The sequence below is a fragment of the Enoplosus armatus genome, chromosome 1 (assembly GCF_043641665.1).
Source record: "Enoplosus armatus isolate fEnoArm2 chromosome 1, fEnoArm2.hap1, whole genome shotgun sequence".
Taxonomy (NCBI): domain Eukaryota; kingdom Metazoa; phylum Chordata; class Actinopteri; order Centrarchiformes; family Enoplosidae; genus Enoplosus; species Enoplosus armatus.
Genome location: NC_092180.1, coordinates 11,523,824 through 11,546,092, shown reverse-complemented (window position 1 = coordinate 11,546,092; position 22,269 = coordinate 11,523,824). Strand labels below are relative to the sequence as shown.

The following is a 22,269-nucleotide window of genomic DNA, read 5'->3' as shown; positions in this document are numbered from 1 at the left end:
GCAGTTGTTTTTTTCTCTCTAAAAGGTGTAGATTATTTTTGAATCCATGGTCGGCTATATTTAGTCTAATTAGCAGATCATGAAACACTGATCAGACGTACTGTAATCATTTCTTACAGAAATCGTTAAAACCAAAGAGGACTGACATAATGCAGCCACATTAGACAAGCTTAGCTTTAAAACCCCAGACAGGTGGACTGTGTGTGTGTGTGTGTGTGTGGGCGTGAAGGGGCGTGTCAAGGAAGGGATAATTGCCCTTCCCCTTTAGCCACTACATAAACTTCATCAATAGCTGCACCGGCTGATGTCCGTGTCCGTCCTCCACGTGCGCACCGGAGTGCAGGAGTCAAACACCGACAGCTTGGTCAGACTTCAATCCACTCACAGGGACAATGACAGGGAATCACTGGGGATATGGAAAAGAGGACGGTAAGATCTTCCAGCATCCAGGCTGCAGGCAGAGTCTATGCAGCCTTCCAGTCCATAACTGAGACAAGTAACTCTCGATGCCACAATAGGCTACACATTCACTGTTACGTCGTTTTGCTGGGGGCATTGCGTGTTTTATCCAGGGGGAGTAAGGCTGTTAATGCGAGATTAGCCACATACTTAAAGGATGACTGACTGCTGTCACCTTAACCTGACTTTCCACTCTTTGGGCTGTTGCGTGAGAAACATTGCTTTGCATCAGTGTCAACAATATGTGTTGCTCTATTTACTGTGCTACATTGTTTGGTGTGGATGACACACAGTCTTGAGTGAATTTCACATTTACTTTTGATTCCTAGGGTCTTCATTTTATGCTGATGGTATTAGTTGTTGCTTGGGGAAACAGACCTTGATCAGTTAGTGGTTTACTGTAACTAAATTAGCTGTGTTAAATTAGAAACTAAAACTTTATTCGATTACTGTGCTTTAGAAAGTGTTTTCTTTGCAGGTGACCCAGTGAATCTGTTGTTTTTTTTTGTTTAAGGTACATTTGATGATCACCCCATAAATTAGAACTGAAGGCGTAAGTGCAGTACTGGGCGTATTGAAGCCTTAACAATGTTCTGTTTATTGATCTTCTTATATGATAAGGTCCTGCCATATGGCACAAGAACTACCCTGTTGCCGAGGGGGACCGGCAGTCTCCCATTGACATCGTCCCTCATCAGGCTTCACATGACCCCGGTCTGGGCCTGATTGTCCTAAACTACGATCAGTGTACCTCCATCAACATCGCCAACAATGGACACTCTGTTGTTGTGGAGTTTGATGACTCGGATGATCGTTCAGGTGAGAAAAACGTGGACTTATTTATTTTATTTTATAACTTCAATTTTGGTTACTTAAGATTCTAGAGTTCAAGTTGAGTGGTCACACATAGGTCTAGATGTGGTGAAAAGAAAATAAACAGAAATGTGAATAGATTGTAACGTCTTGTCAGGGACAATGTATCGATATGATCTATGACTGTACTAAAAGATTATTGACTGCATTGCGATTAATGACAGAGGCCACAGTTCAAAGATAATCTGAGCTCTGGTATCATGCAGTGGAAATCTACACTAAAAGTTCACTTTCAGTAAACATATGCTTGAAAGGTGGGCTTATTTTGATTTTTAGAAAGTGCAAACCGTGTGCATAAGTCACAATAATCAAAGGTTACAACTAAACCCCTGATTATGCTGCAGGGAAGTGCAGCCAGCAGTTAACTGTATGAGTATCTGTCTGCTGGACAAGAGATGTAATAACCTCAGGAGATCTCAATGGTTATTATCACCCTATTTGCTTTTATCACTGGGTGGATCCATATTAACCACCCCGTCATTACCATGAATGATAAGCTCAGAAATGTGGGGCTGTTTGGCTCAGACAGTTTCCACAGAGCAAGCAAGTAGCTATCACCGAAAATAATTTCCCTGTAGGGAAACTAATGCACTTCCTCAGCATTTCCCTACAGTTCAAATGAGGTGCACAAATCCCCTAAACCTGCTGTTGTCAGTTTGCCATGTGTGGCTTGGTCTTGGGTGTACACATATGCATACTTTTACACATGACGGTGTTCTGTGTCACTGTTGTTATAGTAAGAAAAGGAGGACAGAATGAAATAAATGAACATTTCTACAAAGATTGATGCGCACTATTCAAGCAATTCAAAAGGATAATGTATAATGTTACAAAGATCTGGCTCTGAATGTTAGAATAACAAACATTACCAAGGTCAGGATTTTCAAGCTTATCATCACCTTTTAATTATCTGATTCAGCACATCAGTTATTTATAAGTGGCTATCTACTAATCATCAAATTTTATTTTTTTTACTATAACAATCTTTTTTAGTTAGCAGATTTTCTTTTGACTGAAGACCATTATTTTTGTGGTTATCCTCCATCTATATTGTAAGATGGATAAGATGAGCCCTTTGGTCTTTTTGCCATTCATGCCTAGCTAATCTGACCTGGACTGGAGTGGCCTGTTTGTCAGAAGGATGTCAGCAGCATCACAATGCATAACAATCAGATTGCCCAGCAGTGCAAACCATAGGCTCTGAAAACAGTCTGTAGTGTTCTGATAATGGGCTGAATGTCATGCATTTAAGTTTCTATTAACCCTTGTTGGCCAATGGACCTGAAATGAAAGTTAAACCGACCTAAAAGTAGCTTTAATGTTGCTCTATTTAGCATAGGATTGGCTATTTGTGTCTAGCCAAAGCTTGTGCTGCAGAGCTCTAATGATAGATGTGTTGGTAAAGCAGGCTGTCTGTCTGTTAGTGCTTGTGTCTGCTTGTTGGTGTTGCATGTGTGTGTGCATGTGTGTGTGCATGTGTGTGTGCATGTGTGTGTGCATGTGTGTGTGCATGTGCGTGTGCATGTGCGTGTGTGTGTGTAGCCTGCAGTGGTACACACTGTTCGGATGATGCTACACACAGGATGCTCTGTGCAGAGTTCTGCTGGAAAGCAGTTTGTCTAACATCCACAGAGAGTAAGTGTGTGGGTGTGTGCATGAATGCCGAACCTTTTTTTTTTTTTCTTTTAACATCTCCTCTCGTCCTCCTCAGTGATCCAGGGAGGCCCTCTTGACAACCCCTACAGACTGAAACAGTTCCACTTCCACTGGGGTGGAAAGGGCTGCCATGGCTCTGAGCACACTGTTGCAGGAAATAGCTATGCATCCGAGGTCAGTGTTTGGGATCTGAATACTTCAGTGTGTCAGTGTCTAATGTGTCTAACCATTTTTTGTGTGTAGTAAGGTATATGTGGTAACGTATTTTGCGTTACGACTTTACTGGCATTTTCCATCTGTGTACTGTATGAAACTCTTTTTACAACAGTGTCAAAATAATAAATGTCCCAATAAAAGTCCAATAGATATTTGAGCAACATTGTTATGTCATTTCTACTTTCAATCCTACTTTTAAAAGATAATATGCATTATATGGCTGAGAACAGGATGTAGATATACTCATGCGGAAAATACTGAATATCAGCACAGGCATGACTATAATGTATGCATGACTCGAGTTAATCTATTTAACTATAATGCCATTCTGTTTCTGTCTTCCTTTTCTCCTGTTTGTCGCATCTAGCTTCATCTAGTACACTGGAATGCTGTCAAGTATAAGACGTTTGGGGAGGCGGCAACAGCTCCCGACGGCCTCGCTGTCCTCGGCATCTTTTTAGAAGTAAGATGTTTCCCTTAAGTGAAATCCCATTTTCTGCCCCTGTGTCCCCCTTTTCCTCTCCATTTTGTATTAGTGTAACAGTTCAACAGTTGTTTTTATCTCTGCATTAAGTCATGGTAACTCAAACAGAAGCAAAGGCAGAATGATGGGTTGTAGTCCAGCAATTCTGTACTCACTTAATCTTTTGCGTTATTTACATTATTTTTGTGTACATACAGTCATTCTTCCATAGTATGGTACTAAATTACCACTTTCAATTTGAATCGCAAGATATAAGCGGTGATATCAAGAAGAAGTTGTAAGAGAAGCTGGTGGGGAAAAGTTATTAGTCACAAAGCTGCGTATGTGACATCAGTTGTGTATAGCTGAAAACCTAATGCTTCAAACTGCTAGACTAGTGAGTGGAAACAGGACATTTTGTCATTTAATATTTATGGTAAATACGCAGATATTTACAGACATAGGACTTCCCAATGTTGAGGTGCAGTAACCAGTGTTTTTGATATGTGATGTGTACAAAGATTTGATATGGATCCCCTCCAAAAGTCACAAATCAAATTCAAAAACCATCTTGTCTGTTACATAAGACGGGTGACGACCACAGATGGCTCCACATGATAACAGACGCTCTGTACATGGTGAAGTTTAAGGTGAGCACTATGATTTGTTCTTGGATTTTATTACATGTAGTGTTTATGTGACCTGCTCTCTGACCTGCTATTGCAGTAATATAAAAGCTGTTGTCTTTTGTATTTCCGTTACAGGCTACTGTCACAGATTTCAAAGGCTTCAACCCCAAGTGCCTCCTACCCAGCAGCCTCCACTATTGGACCTACCTGGGCTCACTGACCACACCCCCCCTACATGAGAGCGTTACCTGGATCGTCCTGAAGGAGCCAATCATAGTGTCTGAAAAACAGGTATGTGTTGCAAACATGTTCCTCTGGCCATAGTCTGACTCACCGGATGTGGGCTACTGGGATAAGTCTGGCGACTATTTGAGTTGCCATTCTGCTCCCCTTCTGCTGTTTGCTGTATTCAAAGTCTGTGGTTTTAACCGCAGGTCCAGTGAGCTCCTCCAGAACTAAAGTATTAGTAGGTTTCACCTCTGGGACACCGATGATCAAGTTATGTTTGTCTTTTTTAACAGTAAAAGTCGTAAAATCACATAAGTCAAAAACAAAAACAAATTTCCCCCAGACACTGTTTTGCAAGGGCACCGTCGCTGCATCCTGGACTTGGCACCACCCAAGACGCTTGTGATTGTGTTTAAAGAAAAACCAACAAGCCAGAGTTTTTTTTTTTTTTCCCCTATCCCAGAACGACAATGGGTTGAGCCAGACCTTTCTCCAAGTGTAAAGATAGGTCTGGCTATGCGAGACTACTCTAACCGCAGCACACGCCAGATTTTCAACATGTAAAACACTTTACATACTATTTGAAACTTCAGTACATCTTGAAGTAGTGAGGATTAATTGTGTTTTAGTCCACTGAAAAATATGCAAAATACAAAATAAGGTCTGGTTACTTTTGTCATTTAGCAATTAGTGTCTTCCTTTTTTAGTATTGTTGTTGAACATTTACAGTAAACTGGACTATATACCACCAAAACTCTTATCTGCAGTAATTATTTATTCCTACAAACAAAGAAAATAAAAGCTTTAACCCCAATCCAGCTGTCTTGGCTGCAAGCCAGTAGTGGGCAACCATTCTGGCACAAGATCTGTATTTTCCTTGACTACAACTGAATCAACCATCACTGCTTAAAAAGAGGTCATTACAGTACCAGAGGTTTGCAAGCCAAACGTCAACACTCATTCATAATGAATCAATTAAAATAACACTCTGGATAAATCATCATTCAAATAGATATTCATGTCTAAAATAACAGTTAAATGATTTTAGACAAAACTGACCTTATATTTTCTTGATTCGTGACATATATGTTCAACTTTAGAGAATTACTTGCTTTCATGTGTGTGTTGTAGCCAATGATCTGTACCTGTATTTCATTTAATCTCAAGTCTGATCTTTTCTTAAAATGTGCAGTTTTTAACATCCATGTTTCCTGGCCTGCATGATGTTAGGCTCTTCTCCATTAGGCTGCAGGGATCCAGTCTCCTTTTGTTGTCAAACCAAAGTTCAGTATCACTGGATCAGTATACAGAGTTTGAGTAGTTGTGGGGGTGGGTGGTGGTGGGGTTTACCTTACGGTTTGGCCTAAAGTATGATGCTATATTTAGAGGCCAGAACAAGGGCGAGCATCATTCATGGGGGATGCTGCGTTTAGGGTTGACTTATTTTTATCTGCCCCTCCTTAGGACTGAATTTAATCAGAAAGTTTAGGTCTGATAACCCCAGGTTGTTGACAAGTTAAGCTGAGTAACTGGATGTCTGCAGCACATGCCTTCCAGGTCCCCCTGTGAGCTGGCCCTGTGGCGACGGCTGCCAGCCTCTGGATTATACTCTTACACTTTGTTGATCTTTTCTAGTCTAGTTCCCCATTTTTAACTCCGGGACTGTACATGAGGAATCAGGAGTTTTAGCTGGGGGTGAGGTGTAAGCTAGGCGACTGGCCCCACAACCTATGACTCCAGGCCTCAAGCCTTTGATCCCCTCCAGCTGATTATCCTGATGGATGGATGACTGGATGGGTTCAGGGCTTTAATTGAGAAATGCTTGCATGGAGACCCAGCAGGGAAAAGCCCTTATATAACAGGGTATTATTTTGTTTTTCATTTCCCCTCATGATGGTAGACATAGAACTAAAGGGGAAATGCCAAAAAGAGTTTGGGATGAGGGTATTTTTTTTTTTGTGTGGCTATTTTTAGCTTGATACAGGTTGTTCATCTGTGCCATGGAACTCCATTGTTGTTTAAAAAAATCTTAAAAACACATCAGTGAGTCACACAGTTGCACTGGAAGACATCTTTCTGCATTACAAAGAACATGGGTACTGTACTGTTTGTTCTGAGTTGATCTTACATACACCGTCCTGCTGCCATAACTACTCACTAGTGCCACTAAACCGCTGCTTAAAATAGTCCCCAACAATTGCACTATTTACTCCTGTTACTCCTGAGTAACAAAACTACAATGACCAGCTATTTTAGGAAATTATTTAGCCTTGTTAAAAAATGAATGCATACATTTGTGATCTGTTTTTTTTTTTTAATGAATTACGTTCTCAGTAGGAACAAATGGGGATAGGAAAGTCAGAAAGTATTCAGAGATGGACAAATGTCGGATTTGTTGACAATAAGATACAGAATATCACCAGTCTTATCCTTTTTTAATGTGCTTATAGTGTCAGTGTGGAGCAAAGATTGTGCACAGAACATGTTTAACAAAAAAAAATACTTAGTTAAAATTCTGTCTTTCTGTCTCTTTCAATGCAGCTGGGCAAGTTTAGGATGCTTCTGTTCAGTGGAGAGGAAGAGGACCAGAGAATACGCATGGAAAACAACTTCAGGCCTCCTCAGCCTCTCAAAGGCAGGAAAGTACGTTCCTCCAATTAATGTGACCTCGAGATCTGAAGTCCTAGAAAACAAAAGCTCTTTTAGACAACAGCGAATGCATTAATTTTGAGTGTAGTTTTCACCTCATGGTAGCCTGTCCTGAGGATTTCTGATTTACTTTGTACTGAAGGAAAAAGTTCAAGGAGTAATTCTCATCACTGCCAGCACATTGAGATGCATGTTTCCCCCTACTGGTCAGAAGCAGAGGGAGGAAACGGCTTCAGAATGATTTTATGGGAAAAATAAAAGGGATGTTATGAATATAATATCTACACTAAGTAAGTTTATTATTTGTCTACTATGTGCTATTGTGTGATTTCTAGCTATATGTTAATGAAGATTCAAAGGTTGGATGTGTACTTGTACCTCTATAGCTGTTCAAGGAATACAAGTGTTGCTGAGGCAACAAGGTGCTACATTAACTAGCAGCAAGCTCTTGTAAGGTGCTATTATGTGTAACTGGTAAGTCCATACACCAGTGCAGTCTGTTGCTGTTTGCAGACTGGTATCGCACCACCCGGCCGTCTGCAGAATCTCGGCCTCAGCCTCCTTACTGATCCTGATTGATCCCCCGTTGATCCGGCCCATTGCTGGTGGATTCCCAGTCCTTGTGGCCGTAGATCCCTTCCAGTCCAATAATGCCAACTGGAGGTGGGATTGGATTAGTGCTGCGTTTGCTTAAACTGCTCTGTTCGGCCATGACGGAGGGCATGAAAGTCTCAGGTCCTTTAGGGCTCAAGAGACAGACATTCACTCCCAGCAGGGTGATTTATTTTTTTTAGCATGCTCTCCAGATTTAACAAAAACCTGTGTTCACAACTTTATGATTTGGGACTTGCTAAACTCCAGCAGCCCTAACAAGGTGACTCTGTGAATTCAATATTTCAATCAAAGTTTGAATCTTTGCTTTCATGATCTTCATTCTGAGATTAAACTGAAGTGTCACATTTCCTGGTCTCATGTTTCTGCTATTCAGGAGACAATGCACACTGTTATTAACAGCTCACCTCTGAAGCTGCACTTGTAGAAAAACAGTCCACTATGTAAATGCCTGACAGAGGCCCTGGTGTCTTACTTGGGTGAGTTATGGCAGCTTTGTGTAATGCTGGTCCTTATTTAGATGGGCTTGGATTTTACTAATAGACAGAGGTATGACAGGGATAAACTTATTTTGTCTCCATACAACAAAACGCGCACATGAAGAATGGCATCTCAGTTATGATTGTTTTATGTTGTTGATGTGAAAGAACAGTAAAAATGTAATTTATGGGTGGTTTGAATATTTTTGTAATGCATTCAAAATCTTGACATGTTTGCTGAATTAAATACAATTCAAAATACCTTTTTGTCTTTCTGAACTTGATGATTTGGGATATCCCAGCTTTTGCTACATTTCTGGTCTTGTGTTTTATGGGGATTGTCGGTGTTTCAAAACCAGACATGAAATACAGTTGTCCATTTGTCTTCTTACCAAAAAGCATTGTTCACCTTCTTTTGTTCAAGTTGCCATAACTGAACCTTGTACCTGGTATCTACAATGCGTTGTTGACAGAGGAGCCATTCAAGCAAATGTTTAAACTCTCTCACTGATCAGAGGTAGCAATACTGGGTTCAAGGTAATTAGTAGCCAAGTTGTAGCCTAGAGGGCTGAGAGACAGAGAGAAGGAACATGCACTATGATCACAGTCAATTATTTACCAACTGTGTTCATTTAATGAATTTTATTGATCCTTAAACTCAGTGTGGTAGAGTGTTTATAGTTAATGCTATCTGTAAACTAGTATTCTAATAAATAATATGGATTGATGTGGAGGGAGGCTATCACACCTGTTTGCTCCTATACATATACTGTAAGTGTTCTTGTCTTTCTGAATGGGACAAATGAAGAAAAAATGTCCTTTTTAGTATAATATATAATATAACGTATCCTATCCAATACTGAAAAAAAGTAGATACGTTGATTCTCATGGGCCTCTGAACTTCCTGCCATTAGAACATCAGACAAAGACCATCTTAAACAAGATACTGTGGGAAAAGCCCTTCTCTGTTCATCCAGACACAGAAACAGAACAAATAAACAACACTCTCTGAATTAATATGCTAATGTGATGCATTTATTTTGAAAACAGTTTTTTTTTGCATTGGCATGATGAGGAAAGTGCACCTTTGAATCAAGGAAAGGTTTGGACACCAAATATTAGTTTAATGTTAAAGAAAGTCAAAGAGCATTTATAACTAGTGAGGATGCAACAAATATACTGTACATCAGGAATATACAGTAGATTAAACATATAATTTAATATTGTTTATATATTTTTAAATGACTGTTTTCAGTTTTTTTTGCCATCCAGTTACACTTGAGTTGGGGGAGTATATAATGGGAATGGTATATAATGGGAATGGGAAGTATATAAAGTATCATCTAAACTTCTTTTTTTTTAAATCTGAATTCATTCATGTCTGTAGCTTCAACATGTGATGACAATATTTGTCCAGCAGATGGCAAGATGGAGGTCTATTTGCAGACTGAATACCTTGATTGTGTATTCTCATTCTTGTGGTACTTGGATTAGGTTTGCCTGATGGTAAATGTTACAAAATCTTTAACTGAAAGGGAGATTTGTTTATTCAATTCAAATAAACAGATTTAAGATCTGTCTGAGGTTGGATTGTGACGGGAAAAATCACTCTGAACCAGATTTTAAAAATTGGGCCCAGATGTAACACAAGGAGACCACAGAATACAGATTTACATGGACACAGAACATAATAAGACACCATTTACTAAATTACAGTTCACACACATTAGATTTGAAGAAAATTGACACTATTGATACTTTTATAATAGACTTACATTTTCTGCTTCTTTTCTGTGCTGACATTTATTTTCTTTCACAGACATATTTTAACATAATTGTTCAGCTTTTTTATGATGCTGTTTTTGTGTTTGTCACACAATGTGTTCAGCTTGTGTAGTTCTTCCTGTAGGTGGCAGCATCTGCTGTCTTTTGTATCACATGAAGGCAGAACTCTATCCAGACACAAGGATTGAATTTAAAAAAAGTTAAATAAACCAACAACTGTACAACATTTTGGATACAGTGAAATGGCCTCATATGGAAATTAAATAATGGCTGACTTCAGCAAACACATCTCTTACATCCAAGGAGACATTTTTTTTTTTTTTTTGTTGCTATCAGTAACGCTTGACCTTGCCTTTGTCCATCCTCCTTGCCACTGTGTTTGAATCAAGAGGTTGCATTTCCCCGTCTGGTTTCATTTCCATGTAACTGCTGATGGCTGTGGAAAAATTTGGCTTGCTGGTTGATGAATAAAGAATGAAAGTGGGTGTGTGTGAAGTATATTTAACACATATTCTCAAATAATCCTTCCAAAATAGCATCAGGGAGCTTTATTGAGACTGAGAATACCTGAGCGGGCACATCACCCTCAGCCACAATCGATGTGCCATGTAATAAGATATTACAGTCAGGCCTCAGAAATAGAGTCAGTCACATGTATTTTTAGCATCAGGATATCTACTTGCTTGTTGTAGTGATTTTTCTCAGACACAGCAACATCTGAGCAACTTGTGAAATACAAACCTGCGGGACAAACGAGTAGCAGAAAAAGTTGCTGGTCAGACAAAAAGAAAGTTTTTGAGAGAATGGCGGAGTGATATACATGTTTGTTAAATGATGAGAACACAGCAAAACATATGAATTACTGCTTTACTCACTCCGGCCCCCTTTACTATTACTTTACTATGCCAAACATATATGTATAGCCATGTCTACAACTCAAACCTTTTACAAAAATAAAAGTAAAACTAAGTTTACTAACTTACTGTATAAATATCCCCTAATTTTGCATGTCGAAGTCAATTTACTAGTCATGAGAAGTATTGAGTCTGTGGCTCGGAAGGAGCTTTGTTGTGGCTGAGAAAATTGCTCACAATTGCCCATAATGTAAAAATACTCATTTTACATTACAAGTAAAATCCCTGCATTCAAAAGGTTACTTGAGTAAAAGTACATAAGTAGTATGAAAAAGCGTACTCAAAGTGTCAAAAGTAAAAGTATTCTTGTAAAGAAATGGCTCAGTTTTATATCATTATATACACATTATTATTATTATTATTATTGGACTATTATTTGTGATGCATTAATGTGTAAGCAGAATTTTATGTTGCAGCTGATTGCCGAAGGAGCTCATTTAAATGTATGTACTGTTGAGAAGATGCAGATCCAGCAATGCATTGTATTGTTTAAGCTCACCGTAGGTTTTGTATTTAATAACTTAATCTGCACAGTCACTAGTAACTATAGGTGTTTAATAAAGGTAATGAAGTAAAAAGCACAAAATATTCCTCTGCGATGTGGTAGATAGAAATACTTATGTAAAGTACAAATACCTCAAAATTAAAAACAGTACTTGAGTACATGCACTTAGTTATATTCCAACACTGCTGAGGGCATGAAGTTTGAAAGATGAAGGCATTTGTCAGATAGAAGGGGATTCACACAAGATGCTATTGATTTTCATTATGGGAAGTGTAGCCCACACTAAGGACTGAAAGTCAGAATATCCTGGCCTCTGCTGCTTTGACTTTGACCATTCTGCATTTAATTTGTTTTTTGTGAATCCTTCAATCTTATGGAGGTGCAACACTACACTACTCATATCATTCTTATAAAATATAATAGACTTTTGCTGATAAATGACTTCTGTAGCAGCTTAAACCACAATCACTACTTTATCTAAACCAAACTACTGTATCTAACCTCCTAATCTCATGTGTTTTACGACACCACCGTCTACGCAGACTGAGTCACTTCTTCTGTTTCAACAGTAAAGCAGAAAAACGGGACACTCCACTCCTAAATCTTTTTAAGTTTCTCAATATTGTCAAGGACAGTGACTCTATCTGGCAATCAGGGGACATGGCCATGGTGCAGTTGCCATGGATACAAACAGCACATGTACAACACAAACGCTTGGCCAGCTCATATCTTCCCTACTTGTCTATGAGCCAGTGATCCATCGCCATCACCCTGTCAGAAAATAAAACCATACGGCAAGAAATATCTGAAGCGTCTTTCCCCTAAAGACCCCTCTGGTGACACGTGTTTGTTCCTGTATTCATTAAGGAGCTTTATTTAGCAGCATGTTATCTATTTTATGTGGACGTTCAGTGGACATGCCTGTGATCTCCACCTTATTCCAGCCAATCCAACCACACACTCACACCACCCGTCGTTCCTGATGTTTGGCCTTCACCCAGGTTCAGGGTCGGGTTTAAAGGTACAACTATAACAACTTGCCAAACAATATACACCTTTTATGGGTTGTGTTTGTGCACCAACTAACATTAAGGTTGTCAGGCAGTGGCCTTGGTTCACAGAGTGGATTATAAATCACAGCAGAAGAGAAGAGATGAGGTTCCCTCTCTTGGGCACTCTGTTGGTGGTCTGTTATGATAATTAAAGAAAACAGAGCTTCGCTGTCATGGGAGAGAGGTCATGATCTGTAATTCTATACTTGGCTGTCAACTCATGTGCCATAAAGGCTTTTGATCTATGGACATTTTTTCAAAAAAGCTTCCTCTGGCCTCTGTATTTGATTTTTGGGCTCATCTATTAGTTACTCGGTATACCTACAGTAAATGTTGATTGAGATGCTGATAATCAGTGCTGCATGTGAGGGATGACAGTCACAACCTGACCCCTGACACCTGATCTTGACAGGGTGGGGTTACCCAGCATTGAGCCATGACATTCTGTGTGGGCAACAGACACCTACATGGACTTCAGGGAACTGACTTTACTCACTGACCCTTAAAGTCAATGCAACATCTACTGTTTGCACAGGGTGTCTATAGCAACACACACAGTCAGCGCTGCATCACGGCTCAGTCAACTCCTATTTATTTCATACACGTCTGTTTAAAATCAGTGTCAGATACATTTGGCTTGCCGAGTAGATACGTAATACTAACTCCAGAAGACTTAAGAATCAGAGATTTATATTCAGAGCTATGTCAGCCAATACAAAGTTGATGAGAGTTGAAATAAACCAGTGGTCACAGAAACCCATTATTATAATAAACACGACTTAAAATTGACTGGACAGTCTTTTGCTTTATTGGCGTCATTTCCTTACCGTAAATTACTAATAAACCAAACCATTTTCCAGTATTAAGCATTGACATGATACATTTTAGAGGCATCTTTTTTTGGCACCATTGCAGATTTTTTATGGTGTACCATCAACCTGACACCCCATATATACTTCATTATAATGCCATCTTCTCAGTTTGTAACTTTTGAATAACTGTTGATCATTAGACGTCATGTTTTCATGACTTTCTAAGCAGTAACAAGACTAAGAGTCTACAGCCATGCTAGTAGCTCTGTGAGGCTGTATAGGCCCAGCGATGCTTTGAGCTAAATGCTGCTGTTAGCATGTTGACACACTCATAATGACAATGCGAACATGCTGATGTTAAGCAGGTGATATTTACCAGATTTACCATTTTAGTTTTACCCTTTAGCATGCTAACATTTGACCTGATGATGGTGCCAGATAAATGGTTAAGAGATCACCAAAGTTATAACAAGTCATCCTGAGGGGAACATGAATGTGTGTACCAAATTTCAGCAATCCATCCAAGAGTTGTTGAGATATTTCTCTCAAAACCAAAAATGTCAACCTCATGGTGGCTCTAAAGGAAAAGTCAGAGGACCACTGAAGTAGGTAGGATTCCTCCTCTGGGTATAAAACGTGACAATCCATCCAGTTTTTGATCCAGATATTTCAGTCTGTGCCAAACGTGGTGGACCAACTGAACGATAGTCAGGCTGACATTGCAATTCATAGAGCCATGCTGCTAGCGTGGCTAAGAGTAAATGTTTGACTTTGCTGATACTGGTATGATATTACAAAGAAAGTAGAAAAGGAACATCACATCAAAAAATGGACACGTTGGATTAGTAAGTAGGGCTGCCTATCTTAGTAGAGCTTTTTTATTTCTGGTGAAATATAATAAGTAGGTAAGGATGGATGAACTCAGGTTTGGCCCTTGAAATTCACAACAAATCATACATTTAATGTCAATCCAAATGAATCAGAGTGAATCAAAGCTTTCTTTAAATTCCATCCCAAGTCAGACCAATTAAAAAGAGAGATCTGATAACTTAATGGGTCTGACTGGGATAGACCCACGTGGTCATCTCTCTGTCTGTCTCTCTGGATTGTTTCCAAAAACATCACAGGCCTTTGGCCAGTGTGATCCATCCTGCGCAGCTATCTGCTACAACTCCCACAACCAACCACCGCCAACACATTCAAGTCAGAGGGGTCAGTCATGCACCCAGAAGCGTCACAAGTTTCCAAGATCCCTATCCCCCAAGCCCAACGGGTCAAAAATAGTCCCTGTTAGCCTTTTATAAATCAGAGTGTTTCTATAAAAAGCCTTTGGCTGACCAGAAACCTGGGCTGAAGCCACATCACCCTATCTTTAGCTTTATTTATGTCCTGGTGTTGACAGCACCACTTGCAAAGCTTTCCAGTCACCGTTCGTCACATGTGTGCCGAGCCCTCGGCCTGATGTTGGAAAGCACCGTCGAGTAAAAAACAGTAATCAGCGGGCCTACAGCGCTGGCCAGCCCGCATCCCTTACAGAAACAACCCGCCTAACAGCTGCTGAGTTAACGGCTTGATGATTCTTGCGCTCAGATTCTTTCCATCCACTTAGTGTTTATGGAGCTCTCTTCTGATGACAGATAAGCATGTCCACTATTGTGAAATGATGATTGGCATTATTACAATAGTCACATGACAACAACTATTGTTACATGAGAACTGTAAAAATAGAAAGACCCATTACTGTGGCTTTATTTGACAAATATACGTCATACTTCATTGTCTTTTGCTCATTTTTTTTTAATTCATTGCATATAAACGCTCATCTCTGGCTTTTTCAGTAACAGCCTCAGTGCCTCCTTCCCTTTTACTGCTACAGCATACAGCCTTGTCATGGGAATAACGTCTTATTCAGGAGTTCAAGCAAGCAAGAAAAATATGGTTTCTATCACACAACAACAAATGAAAAGAGGAATAGATGAACAGATGAATATAGGGCGAGTACAAAGGAACATATTTTACTTGAAGTACACTGTACATTGCATGTGGCTCTGCAGTTTAAGTGAATGGAAAAATATATTCCAAATGCTAAATAAAGTAGTTAGGTGAGTCTTACTTCATCTCATTTGGGCAAATTAAATGTTTGTTTTGTTTGTGTGTCTGGAGAAGAAAGAATGGATGTATTTGCAGGGAATATGAATATGATATTATCTGGCTGACTGGCTATATTCACAATAGTTTTTTTGTCAATTCAGTGCATTTGTTGTAGCCTTGTGTTGGACTGGTGACCTGTCCAGGATGTATCTCCCTTCTCACCCAATGCATGCTGGGATAGATTCAAGTTTCCTGTGAGAATGGATGGATGCCTCTACCATTCAGTCCATCCATCAATACGTCCATCCAAAGGCAGCAAAGCACACTGGACAAGTTTTTGAGGGTCTAAGGACAGAGGGTGTCGTATGTGTGGTCGTGTCAGTACTCTATCAATATGGTATGATAAGCTACTATCAAAGTTTCCCTACAAGAGATTATCCTATTACAAGAAACTTTAGAAGAATTTGAGTATGTTTTTGTTGTTGTGAATGGCCAGCTACACAGTCTTTATTGGACTAGACTGGACTTTTAACTTTGTTTTATTTAATGGTTGTGGTCCTCCAGCATTTCTTATTTCTTCCTGTAGTATGTCTTTAGTTTTTGTGTATTCTGTATACTGTATATGTACACAAATTCCTTTGCATAGCATATGTGGGATGTAGTGTAGGCATTAGTATATTCTAAGGAATATTCTTACTTTATTTGATTATATGTATATGTTTTTTTCTGGTTTTAATCTAGATTTTAAAAGATTGGGTGTGGGAGGGTAAAATAAAAGCTGTGAGAACTCAGAGTTCAGTGACAGCTAAAGATCTTCTAAGTCACCTGCTGAACAAAAATGTCATTAAGAGGCACCTGGAAACATACTGTATATGGACATACAGTACACAGCAACGGATCAAACAGGAACGCTATAAACAGTATCTAAATGTGAATGAGTGAAATCGTGATGCAGCACTCTAAAGAGCCGTGACCGACTCGGTTAGATTAAAAGTCTAACTCTTTTGGGAGTCGTGGATCTGTCAGCCCTGTGCACTTCACATTAGAGGAAACTCTAAGAAGAAGGTCAAAGGACCTTTTTGGAAAAACTGAGGGTGTTACTACTCCTCCCCAACCTTTTCTCTTCTTCCTCTCTCCTTCTAACCCGTCTCTCATGTGTTTTGTTGAGAATATTTCAGAGCAAGTTTGCCCACACAAGGACAGTAGGTCTCATCCCACTCAAGCTTCAGTTCATGACTGATGGCAGAGGCCACATTCACAGTGAACAGAGATGGTGTAGGTGGACTGTGTGTATGTGTGTCTGAGTCTGTGTCTGTGTGTGGGGGCTTGTTACTCTCCTCTCAAGACTACAGCATTGTTACACTAAAGCCTTAGAGCTTCCAAATGTGGGGGCTGCCTTGATTTAATGTTCGAGTGCCTGTTGCTCCTTCAGTGTCTCCATGAAATAAGCATACAATGAAAAGGTGGTCATCATTTTATTTATAGTCCCTTATTGAACCTTGCATTGATCTGAGTTGAGTCTGAGGAGTGCAATCATGCAAATACTTGTGCCAAGATGGGGATGTGTCAGCGCTTGTAGATGATGTGTGTGGGATGAGTGAGTCTGAGAGGAATGAATGATTGGAACATTTTCATGTAATTGTTTAGCTGCTAATTTGCAGCCTCTGCTGCTGTCACCTGTCAGAAGATGCAGCTCTATGGATGTTCTGATGCTTTCCTCCTTATTACGTTAATATACAAGTATATTAATGTAATTTTATATGATGATGACCTTTTCCTCTCAAAGGTTAAAATCATTGAGAAAGGGTCTAAATGGATCTTGAGGTGACATTGTTTTGTCAACTGTTTCCAAGATCAAGAATGAACTTTAAATGTCAAAGTTTAAGCCAATATGGACAGTCCTTAAAGTACTCATAAAAAATAAAATAAAATAAAATTTGAACATCTACAATTCCACAGCAGCTGGGCAAACTCCATCTGCTGATGAAGATCATGTGGTAGGCTTGAAAGCTCCAGAACAGCCACTGATTTGATTGTTTTTTCGATTAAAAAAATAGTATTCCTCATGAATGTTGTTGAATATTCAGCAATAAGTGGAATGCAATTATGCCAGAGTGAAAAGACAAATACAATACCCAAATGCCTCTTTTGTTACCGTAGAAACAGGTTGCCGGGTAATAATTTCATGTCAGACTCATTAACTGTTCTTCTACATGTGCTGTGATTTGTCTCACATACGCTGCCCGAATAACCTGAACACTGTATTTAGTGCCACAGAATAGTTTTCATGACGCTTTCATCAGCACCTTCTGGATATCGTATCATTCAGCATCCTTTTGTCCTGAACCCCGATGTGAACCTTTCATGGTCCTCTCCAGTCGTAGAGCACACTTTGCTCAGTGCCTCTATCACTCTCACATGGCTTTTCACAAGTGCTACGTGGAATATATTAAAGCAATAATCACACATAATGTGTCTTTCTGTTGTCCTGCAGTTTGATGAATGGAGTTGTATTTGGTGAATTAAAGGATAAACCTGGTGAAATTTTATGTTTTTCTTATTGTAGATAAATCAGATAAAATTAGTGAAACCAAAAATTGCACATCAGCAAGCCACACAGTTGCACTGGGTGAAATGTTTCTTCATTACAATCAACACTAATGGACTAATGGACACTATAGTTTATTTAGAGTCAATCCCACATGTACTGCCCTGCTGCTGCAAATACTCAATAGTGCACCAAATATGAGGCAGAAATTAATGCAGTTTACTCTTGTTTGAGTAACATTTGCTGAAAATAAAAATAATTGTTGCAGAGTGGTTTGATATCTGCTAAATCAAATAAATGTGTTTCATGCTGACTATTCATAATTGTAGATATAGGGAGGGGAGGCAGATGAATTTAATCTAAATATAGGTTTTAACAAAAATATCAGATTTATAAACTGATGTTTGTGTGAACACCTAATTCCTCATGACTTTATGAAAAATCTAATCAAGCAAGGCATGAATAACAATTCTGCAGTCTGTAGTAATTGACTATACTGCTGCTCTACCACTGAACACTGTTTAAACCCCGTATATTAGAGGACGAATGCAGCATTTTCACAGTGCAGTGTGTGTAGAGTCTGGTTTGCTTTCTTGTGCGTATATTCCAGCTGCCTCTTGAATCAAATTGTTGATTTCCAGCTTCCTGTCTTGATGGTCTGAAATGTAAGAGTGATTACGGTCTCTGAAATGCCATAAATAGCAGGAGTGACGCACATACTCTGTCAAATGTCCATTTCATGTGACAGGCAGTTTAAACTGTTTTCCTGTTCAGAACATCAAATTATTGTTTTGAATGAATGATAGAAAATAGAAGACAGAACTATAACCCTTTCTTTTTTAGGACTTTCTCTCTAAACATTTCAATGCGCAATTCTGCTGCACACAAAAAGCCTCTTTATTTGGTGGTTGTAAAGCTGTGAACATTAGTTATATGCTGTGATACTGTTTCAATGGAGCATGTTACTGTAACGGCTCAGGAAAACAGCAAGTTTGAAGCCAAAAGCACGACATAAAAACAACAAAGCAAACTTAACCAGATGGGGGTCAGACAGAGAATCATAAATCATACATCATAAATAAAGGGTCAGTTCAGTAGGCAGAATCAGGCAGGAAAAAACAAAGGCTGGAAAGCTAGGCAGATACAAACCAGACAATGTGGAAGGGAATGACTGATGAGGAAATGGCATTTATACTGCCAGCCTGATTAGGGAAATGGGGAGCAGGTGAGTAAGTGGGCGGGGGATAGGCCAGGTGAGGGGAATGATGGGAAAGGGGTTATTCTAGGGCAGGAGGGAGTGGCTGGATCTGGAATGACATGAGAGTTAATAGATGGCAGACGAAAAACAGAGCAGATAACTGGATCTGGATCTGGATGAAGTTGTGACAGTGACCTTGCAAGAGTAACTTGTTATGAGAATGTAAATTAGTTAAGAATCTGCTTTTGTTTCAAGTCTAGAGCACAGTGGTGAAGGAAGTATTCAGATTCTAAAAGTAAAATAGCAATACTACAATATAAAAATGCTCCATTACAAGTGAAAGTACTGTATTATTTAATTAAGTTATAACAAAAATAAAAGTAGTCACAATGCAGAAAAATGGCTGCTGTGAGTGTTAACATTACATATTATATTATTGCATTATCATTACTGATTGCATTCATGTGCATTTTACTGTTGTTTTATCTGTTTTATCATATTTTATAAACTCATCATATCTTTTGTAGAATCTTAATTTGTAAAGTAACTAGTAACTATAAGCTGTCAGATAAATGTAGCGGAGTAAAAAGTACAATGTTTCCCTCTGAATTGTTGTGGAATAATATTTGTACTTAAGTAAAAGTACTTATTTACATTCCACCACTGCTGCAGCAGAGCTGCAGCCAACAGGATTAAGAGCTTCTCACGTTGCCAGTGACGGTGTTGTGTGAAACTGGCCAGCCTTGCAGCCTCCTTCAATCACAGGTCAACTCCACTCAAAGTTTCTGTTAAAGTGAGGTTCCCGTAAAAGTGGACAGCTGGAGCACATCAGTCACAATGATGCAACATAACGCACCAGTGAGTTGTGTCGCTGTTATAGAACCATTCCTGTCAGTGAATCAATTTATTGTGCTAATGGAAAACCCCTACAGCCTCTGACCTTTCTCAACTGCCAGTAATTGCTGGCAATTTATATTAGTCAAACATAATTTACTGAAAGAGCTGGAGATGCTTAAACAACTAAGAGCAAGTTAGTGGCCATTTATTGCAGCATTTCTTGAGGTCATTTCAAAAGGGAGAACATTTGTGTTTTTAACCTTTTAAGATTTAAGTTTCCATTAGTAGTATTAACAGGAAGGACGTCCTGCATGCTCCTCTACCTTTGCTGGTGGGAGTTTTTATTGCACAGATATCAAAATGAAAGCCTGTAGGCTCTGAATGCAATCAATGGTGTTAAATAAGATGATAAACAGGAGTTTGCCTCCAGATGAAGAGTAATCAAACACATTGCAATCAAAATGCAAATGAGCACTGTATATGAATCTGTACCTACGCACCACACTGTAATGTAAGGATATATGAGAAATCACTCAACTGAACAATGAACTGGTCTCTTACAGTCTTCCTCAGCCTCTGAGTAGATCTGTATCAAATTGGATTTCGTGCCTAAACCCACAAGAGATGAAGATGCTCAAAGTGATTAAATATGCATCCTATCCGGACAGTTTCTAATACTGGAGAAGAGATGTAGGGACTCTTTGTTTGTTGTTTAACCTTAAATTGACCTCTGCCGAATGAACATAGAATAACAGAGAGGAGTTGAGTTGTTGCAGCCTTATTTATTTACTTATAGGGACTTGCTAGGCTGACTTTACGATTTAAATAGTCACTTTTAAGTAGTAGGTGGTTATGGATGGTAACCATGGCAGTGAAGTCCTTCCAAGGAGGCAGATTTCTACTCTATCTTCAGAGTGATTTGGCATAAGGAGATAAGTGTTTTTCATCAAAACAAAATTATGTGATCCACTTTTGGGATGACCAATTCATGAAATGATATTTAGTATGTGCCTGGTGTTCTCTATCTGTAACAGGAATAGTTTGACATTTTGGGAAATATGCTTATTGGCTTTCTTGTCAAGAGTTTGATGAGGAGATCAATACCACTCTCATGTCTGTACAGTGTCACACTGACTTAAGAAATGCAGGCAGAGTGGTATAGTAGCTACATGCTCCACCAGCTAGTTGCTAACTTTGTCAGTAAATTGTTTGGTGCTGGTAGTGTACAGTTGGTTTTTAGAGCTTTTTTTATTGTAAACAGCTGCCTGCTGCAGCCTAAATTGATGCTGATGAGAGCAGTGAGAGTGAACCAAAACTAGAAAACCATATATATGTATATATATATATATATATATATCAGTGTGAGCACCTATACATACTGTAGCAGCTTCAATAGTTCAGCAAGAGTCAGATGGAAAAATTGCTATTGCGAGTATTTTGGCTGGAGAGGAAGACCAGAAATGTCTTGCAGCAGCACTGATACACAGCAAGCCTCTAACAGCTACAGATGGGAAAACTGTCAAGTTTGAAGCTAAAGTGGAACTACACAATCTTAAAACAAGCTTAAAATAGCCGTAGCTGTGGGGAAACTCAGAACAGAGGGAGGAGGGATTAGGAAAAACACTCGCCAGTGCCGGTAATCGAGCAATGGAAAACCGGCCGGCCTCTTGGGGAAAACCGGCCACTGCTCCACTGTTCCTGTCCCCGAGTGTCCGTCCATATGTGGTGAATTATCTCTCATTTCCCAAGCTACTACAAGTGATTGGAAATCTCACCCGCATTTCTCTCTGTGGCCTTGAGCCCCAAGTTGACCCGCTGAGCCATCCCTGTCCTTGGACGATCTGTTGGGACGCATCAAGGCTAAAGTTGGAGGCTCATTACCTCCCAAACGCAACTCTTGACCCCATGCACAAGCTAATCCCTTCTGCTTTCTCATCTCCCTCAGGGTCCTCTTCGGTGAACCTTTCGTTTACTTGGAACTATGTTGCACTTTGATTGGAACAGTTAGCCGGAGATATAAATAGTCCAATATAAATGGGCAGTAGGCTATCAGCAACATTGTCTGTATATCTCATGAGTCATTGCACATAGAAAATGTGCAGCTGAGGGAGCATCTAGTCTTTACACACATGTATTTGTAATGGTGAATATGTAAATGTGGCTATTTTTAGATTTGCCATCTAATTTCTGCTCCTTTGTTGCCGTATGTTTCCCTCCATTTCATGCCTGCTGGACCGGTACAGATGATGAGCAGCTGAAAATG

At 39.4% G+C, this 22,269-nt stretch overlaps 1 protein-coding gene across 1 annotated transcript; it reads left to right on the top strand.

The window, feature by feature from the left end:
- Nucleotides 1-392: 392 nt before the first annotated feature.
- ca7 (carbonic anhydrase VII) lies at nt 393-7,185 on the top strand. Its single transcript, XM_070931166.1, has 7 exons — nt 393-429; nt 1,081-1,278; nt 3,044-3,162; nt 3,572-3,667; nt 4,255-4,317; nt 4,432-4,587; nt 7,066-7,185. Exons 1-7 carry the CDS (start codon nt 393-395, stop codon nt 7,183-7,185), a joined length of 789 nt encoding a protein of 262 aa, XP_070787267.1.
- Nucleotides 7,186-22,269: the final 15,084 nt, after the last annotated feature.